This window comes from Oculina patagonica, chromosome 5 (assembly GCF_052425735.1).
Source record: "Oculina patagonica isolate OP01 chromosome 5, crgOcupat, whole genome shotgun sequence".
Taxonomy (NCBI): Eukaryota; Metazoa; Cnidaria; class Anthozoa; order Scleractinia; family Oculinidae; genus Oculina; species Oculina patagonica.
Genome location: NC_135762.1, coordinates 7,000,940 through 7,013,184, shown reverse-complemented (window position 1 = coordinate 7,013,184; position 12,245 = coordinate 7,000,940). Strand labels below are relative to the sequence as shown.

The window sequence follows — 12,245 nt, the reverse complement described above, 5'->3', positions numbered from 1 at the left end:
TTTCCAGTAAAGGAATAATGAATAGTGGTTATTCACCGTGCTCAAACATTATCTTTTATCTTCGGGCCAAAGAGCGGGGTGGGACACTCAAAATAATTAATTGTATGATGGGCATCTAAAATAGTGCAACACTTCTACCAGAACGGCCTAAAATAGCGTTTCTGGGGTTCAAAAAATGAAAATTTTCCCGGGGTAGCATGCCCCCGGACCCCCCCCCCCCCCTACTTTGTTATGTATCAGGCAGCATCAAGTCCATCCCACTAACTATCTGGGTGCAAACAATTAAAGCTGACCCACAGTTATTGACACAGTGACAATCACGTCCCATCAATACACTACCGTATTTTTGTTATCGCTTTAAACTGCAATTTTGTCTGATATTCAAAATTTAGCTTGATACGTTGTCATTTTTTTGGGGGAGGGGGTCATATAAAAAAATAGGATTTACTTTATTTAGGCAATAGGGAATAATGAATAACAAGAAAAGTCTAAAAATAAATAACGAATAAGTCGTGAAAAATGTGAAGGAATAATGAATAAGTCACTTCCAATAATTCCTCTTCCACCCCCGATTTTGTAGTTAGAAAAGAAGGAGATTCGGGGTAGGGAGAGAAGGGGAGAACTAAGACAACCTCACATCTTTACAGCGGTGTCAGCTTACGTAATTAGGGAGATCTGGCTGTAAATTAACTTATATAAACAAAATTGACACCGTTAAAACAAGCAAATTCCAGAGGTCAAGTGACCTCGAGTATTTACATCGATTTGTTCACTCCAGGTATAACACGAAATTGTGTGCAGCACGCTACCGAATTTAGTGTTGAATTGAGTACGCCAAGATGACTTCAGAGCTAAATCTAACTGATGAAGGCGAGCTGCAAGAGCCGGAGGAGAAACCTCGTTTGACGATCAATGATGACGTCCCGCAAACGATTCACCACGGTCATAAACTTGATATGAGAGACAGAGATCCCACGGCAATGAACGACCACGTCAAGGTAAAATACAACTACAACACAAAGACTTTTATTTCGAAGCTTATGTAAAATAATATTATAGGGTTTCTTTACGCAACGCGGAGGTTTGATGGATGAGGATGCTACTAAAAATTTCGCGCAACGCCCTGGCATTCATATCATAGGAAATGAGGCAAAGTACAATCAGTTTCTGTGTATAGAGGCAAGTCTTTTGTGATCCGTTGTGTACTCTTACACAGAAGGTAAATTACAGTCTTGATCAATCATGATTCACGGCAAAATCTGTCCGAAAACCCCCAGTTTCCTTGTTGCGTTAGAAGGAAATTAGTAACAAAGGACGGAGGCTAAAGGTCTCACCCAGCGTTCGTTCATTTCAAACGCTAGCCGATGTCTTCTAAAACAATTTGATTGATTGCAAGTGTAATATCAAGGAGATCATATTGTTCTGGATGTATATGATTTCCCTTTTACCTCCCTGCTGGGAAATGTTTTGGCCGCTTGACGTGACTTCGATTCCTTACAAGATTAGAATGTTTTATTCTTGCACGGTACAGCGGATTTTATTTGGGATAAAGCCAAAATACACAATCCGAACCCTGGCATGAAGAATATAACCTGTGAACAGGCTCATGAAAGGGGTCTGTTCACACGTATGAAAAATAAAATTGAAAGCAAATTGATAATGGATTAACTAATTTCTCATTGTAGCTGGCGGTTGAAAATGTAAACATTTTTAACGCTTATCACCCCAAAACACGCCGACAGAAAAGGCAAACCGGTTAGAAAGTAGTTGCCATCCTCGAAAAGTGGCGAAAGGAAAGGGCCGCTTAATTCGAAAGTCATCAGTGTGTTCACTTTAGGAACTTAAGGGTAATTTGCTTGTATGCGGCCATAGTTTTTTCTGATTGCTTATAGACCGGTTTATGTGTGCCATTGAAAAAACCTTGGTCCTACTCCTACTCTTCTGCGCTCAGTCGGTAAAACCTGGGGTAAAAATCAGCTGAGCCGGTGGTTTTTGTCTCAAACGTTCCTAAGCAACTTAACAAAAACGCTCTGACGCGTGCGAAGTTCCCGCCAAAACGGGTTGCTCATAAAGATTTTAAATTTTCTTAATCCTCCACTCTCAGGCCAAAAGTTAAGACAGTCATGAAACTGTTCCCAGGAAAGTTAAGCTTTATATGACTAATTTAAAAAAAAATACTACCCACCTACTAGCCTGCGAACGCAGACGTATTTCCAGCCGTAAATACGTCTGCGTTCGCAGGATACCCGCCTACCGGCTCGTTATTTTATTTACCACAGCGTTTTATATAACGTTTTCTTGCAAAAGTCTTGCGCATTTTCGGTTCAAACTTCTACAAGTTTGTGTGTTTGACTGTTGTGATCCTTACTCCCGATTGGTCGCGCTATCATTTGATTGTAAGATAAATCGAAAACTCTTAGAGTAGATCAACGGGAATTTGCCAAAACAGTCACTTATTCTCTGACTTCTCTGGACAACAGAGCTATATCACGATTTTTGAAGTAACATGGCAGAATTAATAAACAACCGAAACCGAAAATAAACAAGGGTTGTTACGACTGAAGAAGATTAAGACGGATTTATACTAACGATAAGCTTGAAAAAAATGGCCGATTTTTTCAAGATGCGCCGTCCATTGATGTTACCAAGGTTTCTATTCAAGTATTGTTAGCGGCTACTAATTTTACCGATTTTAGCGAGTTGGGCAAAAATCGCTAAATTCAGTGCTCGCTAAAATTTGTCTCGCGGTCAAATTTTATATTCGTTAAATTTAAGTACCCCTACTCCCACCCGAAAGGGCAACAAAATTATGCATAGTCGACTTGAAAAATTCTTGATGATGTGTTGTTTTTAATTTCTGGCAATGCAAATGTTCGTTCAATCTCAAGTGAGTTATTTCCATCTTAGCTATATGTTCATTAGAAACTGGTTTACACGATATCAAGTTATAAACTTTTGAAATTTTACCAAAAATCGCTTAATTAAATAGTCGCTAAATCTTCCTTTAAAAAAATCGCTAAAATTAGTATACGCTAGCAATAGTAACCTTAAGGTAACCAAAAACAAGTGATATCCATGTCATTCTTTCCAAACAGGTTTTCTTTCAAGATGTGTTTGCTGAGCCAGACGGTTCTCATAGTATCGATGGCGTGTGGCGAACCAGCTTCAGTACCTTTGTAGCAACCAAGTACTGGTGTTACCGAATCCTCACAGCCGTCTGTGGCGTACCTACAGCCATCATGTGCGGAATCTACTTCGCTTGCCTCAGTTTTGATTACATCATGGTGCATCATGCCGTGCTTACGGGCCTATATCATCGAGCTACAATGTCTTGGAAACCTCTTCAGCCTGTGTGTTCGCACTTTCTTTGACCCGTTTTTCGAGTCTGTAGGGAAGATTTTCGGTGGAGTAAAGGTGTCTCACGAAAATAAACCTTTTTCGGCATGATGGCATTTTTGCCACGTCGCGCCATATGATATTAGTGCAAGTGTAGTGTATGTCACACAATTTAAAGAGCTATCATGTCACGCAAAGGGAGATATGTTTGATTTTTTTGTAATTTACACTGTTACTGTTATTTTAACAACGTTTGAGGTTGCCGTTTGAGGCTAGGTAAAATAAAAATTGACAAGATAAAAATGAAGTATTTAGGATGTTCCTATCCCTCCTTACCTAGTGACGGAAACCGAACCTGGGGTAGGGAGCGGCTTAGCGTAGGCTTTGGTAGATTGTGATAGCATAATTTTTGGCATAATTGGAGCTAAAAAGAATGATTTGTGAAACGAGCACTGCCACGGCATAATTAGCAATTTTTAGCACTTTTTGGAGCATAAATTCATAAAATTTAGTAAATATGGTGTACTTTCTACAGAAATAAATGAAATTTAGGTAGTTTGTTCTTGCAATGCGTGTTTTAGCTATACAATTGTGATTGTTAAGTCGTTGGAGGCATTTACAAACGGCTCAGAGATGCGAGCAGCTAATTTGGACAGCTGACGGCCGTGACAAACTGCCATAAAACACAAATAAATTTACAACAACAGTTTATTTGAAAAACATCATAATTTGGTGTCGTTATTGCGCACCTCTATGTACAGAATCTACGTCATTTTGTGAGCATAATTTCGGAAATCAGGAGCATAATTTGGGAATTCTGGCATAATTTTTGCATAATTTGGCAAAATTTTGAGCACTGCTAGTAGCATAATATGCCATTTTTAGGAGCACAATCTACCAAAGCCTAGCTTAGCGGCAACAACTATCCTATAGTCCCAGAGCCGCTTGTTCCTCTTAGCAGGCGGAGCCTGTGCACTAGAAAAAAGTGGCTCCAGGAACACACAATTTGATTGGCTAGATCTAAACAAACGATTGAAACTTTCTAACCAGTATCGCTCTCTGGTCGCCAGTGAGACCTAAAATGACGCCTGGCTGGTATGTGGCTAGAACTGAACGATTTTGTGCGGTTTTACAAAGAGATTAAGAAGTGCCAGACACGCGCGTGACGCGCGTGTCGCGCCACGTTACCGCCTTTCGCTTCGGAAAACACTTCCTCTAAATCGTTCGCCTGTCTTGCAGACTGCAAAGAAGGGCGTAAAGCTCTCAAAATAATAAGGAACAAACGATCTTCTCATTTTAAAAAAATCTATTTTGTGATGATAGCTTTCTGTGTTGTTTAGTTGGCACAAAGAACATGAGCTTTGGACAACGAGCGTATCTAACTACTACACGTTTAATAGCGAAACTCTATCACTCGATAATTAAGGAATGATGGCTCTTTCCTTATATAATTTTGACCACTCGTTCGAATTATTTACCCTGCAGCATTCCGCACTGAACAGTGCTTCAGCCAGCGATCACATCGAATAGGAAACGCATCATAGTCCATAAGGGCTAAACACACAGACACGGAAATAAAGTTTTTATCTTATCTTATCATTGTTTGCTTTGTCTTTAATCATAAACGGGTTTGAGATGCTCCATGAATCCTAAACCATGAACAAACGAATGAAATAACATCGTTGCTTTCTTTTTCTTTTTCGTTGCGTTCCATCGCAAACTTTTAACTTTGACACCTCGTAAAATGAAATAAACTTTCACAGCGCCGTCCCATCATTTAACAATGATGAAGATCGTGGCCGGTGAATTATACAAGAGCTTTTGTTTTAATTCGTACCGCAACAAGGATTGGCAAGATTAATAAAATATTCATTGCACAGTGTGCCATGTCTTGATACAAAACTTATCAAAAACGACACAAATTCAGCACCAAAAACGCACCATTCTTTTTAATCAATTGTTGTATTTTGCTTTAAGGATCCTAGTCAGCCTCCGCCATTTTCTCTGCCATCTAAATTCGGACATTTCGCATGTTGAAAAGAAATCCTCGTCCATCTTAGTGCGTTTGCTTTACTGAGGTCTTAAACTGCCACCAATGCTTTTTTAAATTATCGGTGCTTACTTGCCATTGTTCACAACGAATGCGAACTGCATCCTGGCTTTTTTGTGTTTAGTCTAAAAGGAGGGTACCAAAGGGGGGTTCGTGATCCCGTTTCACGCACAAGTTTTAACCAAATTCACGTGTCACGTATACTTGAAACAGCAGAATTCACGGATCACGTTTCTTTTCTAACTATTTTTCACGCGTCACAGTCTAATTTTTGCCCTATTTTCACGCGTCACGGACTAATTTTTGCCCTTTTCACGTGTCATGCATAAACCCTTTGCCCCCCTCTAAAAGCGTTCATTTTGTGGTCTTTTGTCCTTAACCCTGAACACGAATTAAATTACCCTACTCTCTTTTACAGTATTACAACCGATGGCCTTTTCGTCGCGTTCCGTTTATTCCTTGTAAAATAACTATTCGCAGTCATACCCTTATTTCGCAGACATCATTGCAAATTCTACAAGGGCTTTCGTTTCAATCCGCACCACAAAATGGGTGTGAAAACTCTCTCAGAACCAAGTTAAGTTTCGATTTGCGCCATCTCTCGTGTAGACTTTCAATAAAGTCCTTCGTCTTGTTTATTATGGCGCGCCGGGACGACTTCGTCACTCGATCTCGCGACCTAAAAGGCTCGCTTCGCTCGCTTATTTACTCCAAAAACTCGCGAGGTCGACTTGTGGCAAGTCTATCCCTCGTGCTACAAACATTAACACGAGACAAAATCAACAATGAAAACGTACCCTTTTTTTAAATCATTCTGCATTTTGCACAACGGCCAAAGAAAAGCTTTTCTAAACTAGAACGCTTTTCGTGCTGAAGGCCCGGTATAAAACTACATATATTTTTTTTCATAAGCGTTACGCACGCGTTTACCCGCAAAACACGACAAAACAAATACAGCGATATTTTACGCTGTAATTCGCTGTTGATGTAAAACTTGGTGTGTAGATCTGGTTAGAAGGAAAAGACATTATATCCCTTGTACGTGTCTAAGTTTATGTAATTCCTCTAACGGTCGTAATGGTGTTATGTTTTCAATTTTAGTGATTGGGCGGTGTTGCTTGAAGTTTCACCGCCCGGATTACTAACAATACATAATAGGGCTGCCATAGCGACACATTCAAAGCAACGGGTTTTACTGTCACTGTCTTTGTGTATCTTAAAGCTTCGTCTGTAAATGTGTAAAAAAAACCTCACAATATAGACAAAATGATGGCAGTTATATAATAACTATCCGCTTTTGATTATTCCGTTTCAATGATTTACTTGAATTTGTAGCGTTGAAAACGATTTTTTTTAATTCAATGTTTTATGTCACTTATTAAAAATCGTGGTTCCTAAGTTAACATACTTTTTAAAATAACAACACTTATAGAAACCTATTACTCTGTTGCTTTGACTTTTCTTTTTTGGTTTTAAAAACCGTGAAAAAAATATTAGTCGTGCAGACCTCAATTGCGAAGTACTCATTAGAGCGCCTGTTGCTAGGTAACTTATAGTAGTAAAGTAGTATTTCTCATTTGAAACAGACCTCTCATTTATTTCGGCATCATATCACTGATCCTCTAAGATATCCTAAAAAATTTAAAATTTGAAAGCACCCCGTTGTTTTCTGATGAATGTAAAGTGTTTCAGTAACGAGCAGAGGTGAAGTTGTTAACAAGTTACACAGAGAAATTCACGCTCTTTTGTTTTAGAAAAAAGAATTATATGTAATTTGAATTTCTTCCAAAAGAACACCGAGTGTGGACAAACAAAAAATATATATCGAAACGTCGAAACATTATCACCTGATAATGTGGTTGATTCAAATGTAAGGCATATAAGTTGTGTATGGTTCTTCCTCAATACATGTTTAACCCCACGTAGGAGTTTTTACCCTGCAGCAATCTGCATTTATTTATCACAAGACAAAATGAGTACTGAAGACATACCCTTCTTTGTAATCAATTCCTGTATTTTGCATAACCACCAGACAGAAGTCGAAAGATGTTTTTTACCGACACTTTTTCCACAACGTTTGCTAATTCTCGACAAAAATAAAAGAGTTAGTACATATTAAGTTTTAGGAGAACTTAATATGAGAGTGAATGTCTAAAGAGCTTAAAGGTCGATCGGGGTCAGTGTAGGGGGCTAAATTACTATTCGTATTAAAGTTCACTGAACGTTCGGACAGTGGCAATGATGTTAAGAAGACATAAGAAGCTAAGAATTTTTTTCTAGAGAATACAAAAAGTTACCCAGCAAATTTTACACGATATTAATTGTGACTAATGAACGAAAATGTGATTTTCTAAACTGTAACAATGGTTAAACAGACACGTCAGGCAAAGTGTTGTTTTCATTGCGTTGATTTTTCCTACTTGTTCGGTATTTAATAATAACTCTCGGTTATTTGGGATTGTTTTTTTTTTGGAAATTCGTTTCGTTTTATAGCGAGTTAGGCAGACAACAAAAACCAAATGATAAAAATAAACAACGTCGAAACGTAGAAAAGTTAAGTTTTCCTAGGTTATTGAACAATACTATATTGAGATATCTGAGATATGGGTTAATTTTCGCTCGGCGCCTAAAGAAGGAACAATGGATTTGAGAGGCAAGAAAACAAGCTATTAAATCACATTCCAAGCAAGTGTTCAATATGTTTTAGACCTTAGGTACTCCTTTGGACACCGAGTAAGAAAAAAACACACTGCCACTAATCGAGACACTAATCTAGAACTTTGCCAAGCAATATGATAATTGGATTAGATAATTCAACAACGGGTCAGTGTCCGTAGGAAGAGAGTCACTCGTTTTTGTTATCAAATGTGGTGTGCTTTACGCATGCTTGTTTCATGGACTTCAGCATTGCCTTGCCACGCGTGATATGAATACAAATGATTTGCCTTACCTTTCGTGCAAAAAGCCCGTTTTAATATTACATGACGTCTTAGTAATTTATTTTGACCGGCGATCAGTCCTTCATGTATAACAAATGGCGGTTATTTTTTTATCTATAAAAGAAAACCATGGAAATCCGCCATGAGCTTAAAACAACCTTATTACTATTAAACAACCTAATGTGGGCATAAATTGGGCAGGGTCTCTCCATCAGCTATCTTTGTGCAGACACTGTAGAGGATACAGACCAAGCCGAAGAGACGAACTGAAGAAAACTTCACCCATCGTTGAACTCAAGTAAGATTTGGTTATTCAGCTATTGTAAGTTCGCGTTGTTGATTCAGTTGTATTTCTATCATTCTTTGGAGCAATTTACGAACGAGGTTTTCAGCACTATCTTGCCTTTTTTGTTCTGACTAAAATTTCGTAACGATTGCAGTTTCCATGCAGTAGGTTTTTGTCAGTTTGACGAAAAGTTTAAAGTGTACGATAATTGAATAGCTATTACAAACATTTTGAATGCCTGTTATCAGTCAATAAATTTCTATCTCGCTTTCATTGACCTGGAAAATTATTTGTGTTCCAGCAAGGCGAAATTGCTAAAAAAAAAAAAAAAGTTTTAATTAGAGAAACTGGAAGACTTTGAGAGCCTTGAGCAGAGCGTTTGGCAAAAACACTCGGTAGATGTACTTTTTGTTTTGCTTCAATTCTTGTTAAGGGGGTCAATTTCTAAATAATTGGTTGGCTTGGGTTTTTTTATTTTGAACTTTGGAAAAGGCTTATACCAGAAACCCATAAGGGTTGAAACGTGTAACTACCTATGATTCGCATGGTACAAAGCGTTTGAACATTCGTTTCCATTAAGTTCCATATTTAGAAAATCAGGCGAAAAAATTAACCAATTAAAGTTGCAAGCTCGCGCTCGATGGCGTATGAACAAGCTTGGTTAAATAAAATTAAATTTGGTCAAACTCTCCTGTTTTATCGTCGTTAAGTAGTCTGTAGAACTTCACTTGGATACACTTAACGAATTTCTTTAGTTCCTGTAAGAAATTTACTTCATTTAGGTCGGAATCTAAGTAACTAACCGAAAATGCTGTTGCGTGTCCCATTACGTGTGTAAAGCGTTCGCGTACAAACTCTTCGTGTATCCAAATATGGTACTTGGCAAAACTGAATATTCAAACGCTGTGAACGCGCGTTACACGTTTCAACACATATGGGTTTCTGCTTATACTCAATCTAAACTTGTATTTCATGTATCTCAGAAGTTTTTTTTTTTCATTTGCCAGTCATGTTTAAATCTGGATTGTTCCTGTTGGTGCTCATCTGCGGCATTGCATATTGTAAGTATATAAAAACACGCCTACGTGAACACGTACGCGCGCACACTCACGTACACACGAACACACACAAGTAACATGTCCCCGCGTGCACGATGCACGCGCACGCGCACGAGCGCACACACGAGAAACATGTCCCCTTCCCTCCCCTTCCCCCTCCGCCCATGCACGATGCGCGCACACACGCGCGCTAGCGCAGACCCGCATGCACATCTGAACACGCCCGTAAACATAATTATGTGTTCAGTTGCATTAGAGAAGTAGAAGTATTTCAAATTATGCAATTTCATTTTCCTTAGCTTGTTGCTCATCTTGTTTTTGTTTCTTTGTTTTCACAGGTGCAGGTACGGTTTCCTAACTTGGTGACTTTTCAAAAAGGATAAATCAGAAGATAGGCCGCTATTCTAATACTTTTCTCGATAGCCCCAGTTTTTCCAGAAAATTTTAATAGACTAATGTACAGTGTTAACATTTTGTGTGCAGCTGTGTGCAATGTCATAAGTTCTTGATAAAGGTGAGTGGCTCACTTAAAAAATATTGATAACTGTGAGGCTGACAAGAAATGGGACAGTTTCATTGAGGCCTGTGTTGTGACCGTTTTTAGATCCCTATACATGTATTTTTACATAGCTATTCACTGGACTGCACAGCCATAGGCTAAGGGCTTAGAATTTTGGTTTCCGAGATTCATAAAACAGTCATTTCCATAATTTCCATTGCTTATTTTGTTCTACTTTACTTAATAAGGTTGTCCATGCGGCTTTCATCGCATATATTAAAGTCTGAGTTTTTGAATGACCCGTTAACTCACTAATTCAAACATTTTTTCTTCTAATTAGGTGGATGCCATGATTCGCGACATGATTGCAACCTCTTGGCACGTGATGGGCACTGCCACGCTAACCCGTATGCAACTTTACGGGAATGCCCGAAAGCCTGTGGCGTCCGTTGTGGTAAGTAGAATTAAAGAACTCTTTAAATCCCTTTTAGATTCAGTTCATCATGCTGCCGGTAAAGGCTTTGGCTTATTTTAACTTTAAGATCAACTTGGAAGGCTACCAGGGACAAAGCTCAGCTTAAGCCATGGGCTTTCTTTCTTGTATTCATGATATGACGGCACCCCTCATGATGGAGCCCAGACTCTTTCTGAGCTGAGCACACAAAAGGACTTGGCTGATCTTGCCTACGACTGTGTTCAAAGAAGCCAATAAACAAAAGCCTTTTTTAAAAAAGCAGCCTTTGTAGAAAAAAACTCAACCTGTCAAAGCAACATTCTTCCCTTCCATTTTTCATTATCACATGATTTGTTTGATGTTTGTATAGAGCCCTGTGTGGACCACAGGTGGGACTGCAACGAAGATGATTGCCATGACAACCCGTTCTCTGCAATCAATGACTGTCCTCTAACATGCGGTGCTTGTTACGCCTAGAAATCTGTGATTCGGTAAGTTTGCTTTCACTAACAGGGCCGTAACTAGCAAGAGGTAAGACGAGGCACTTGCCTCGTCTTGATTTTAACCCAAAATTTAAAACAAAATATGTTTCGTTGGAAAGAAAAATAATTACCAGGTGAAAAAGATTGATTTTTTCGAGAAATAGCTTATTAAAAATGTTAAAAAAGAGTACCAGAGCTTCTTGTTCTCCGAATTTCCTGGAGGACATGCCCCCAGAACCTCCTAGGAAGATTTTGCCTCGTCTGTGCCAAAGGTCTGATTACGGCCCTGACTAAATACATTTTAAACTAGAGTAAAGTTCTTTGGTAGCAAATTCCAATAAAGGATACTTTATTCTATATGATATCCAAACTGATCGATCTATACGGTAGCTATTCGTTACAGAGACCAGTTTCTAGTTCGCCGAATATTTTTGTTAGGAGTTTTAAGACTACGGTACACTTTTAAAAATTCTCTTCATTCTGGAATTTTTTTTTTGTCGGTCAAACCAATGTAGACGCTTTCCATTGACATTTCAACCAATTTCCGGTAATTTGCAGGGGACAATTGTAAACAACCAAGAAATCATTAATCAACGAAAAGATATTATATGATGTACAAGTACTTAAAAATTCTTCCAAGTAGCGTCAAAGCAACTGTGTGTCGATCAGTAACGAGAATAAGCTTTCGGAGTTCCTTTCCTTTAACTTTTAAATGAAAGCATTTATCTCACGAATTAACTTTGTTCTGCTTCTTTATTAGAAAGAGGGATAGCCTTGCTACACAAGCAATCAGGACACAGATCAAAGACTGCTAAAGCAAGTCGTAGATGATAATTGTAACTGCTGGGATATGATATGGTGACAATAAAAACAAGGGTATAAATGCAATTGCTTGTATTGGTCTTATTTCTTTTAATTGCTCTTTATCTTCCTATTCCTAACACAAATTGTGAAGAAACTCGCGATCTCGAGATAGATAGTAACTTTATTTATACACGGTAAATACATCAGAAATACAATTATAAAACTTGTGGTAATAAATACAATACTAAAAAACTAAACAATACTAATATATACTAACATACTCTACTTTACATGAATGCCGTGTGCAATAAAAAGTAAAAAGCTAGTTCGTGACTAA

General features: G+C 38.4%; 1 protein-coding gene and 1 long non-coding RNA gene across 2 annotated transcripts; both read left to right on the top strand.

The window, feature by feature from the left end:
• The first annotated feature begins 760 nt into the window (after positions 1–760).
• On the top strand, positions 761–3,639 carry LOC144655249 (caveolin-3-like). Its single transcript, XM_078515470.1, is given in 3 exon segments — positions 761–998; positions 3,096–3,281; positions 3,283–3,639. Coding segments are annotated over 3 exon segments (510 nt in total). The 5' UTR covers positions 761–839; the 3' UTR covers positions 3,448–3,639.
• A 4,871-nt stretch (positions 3,640–8,510) lies between these two features.
• On the top strand, positions 8,511–11,149 carry LOC144655210 (uncharacterized). Its single transcript, XR_013571047.1, has 4 exons — positions 8,511–8,623; positions 9,619–9,672; positions 10,008–10,622; positions 10,993–11,149. It is a non-coding gene; the product is annotated as an uncharacterized LOC144655210 (long non-coding RNA).
• The last annotated feature ends 1,096 nt before the right edge of the window (positions 11,150–12,245 follow it).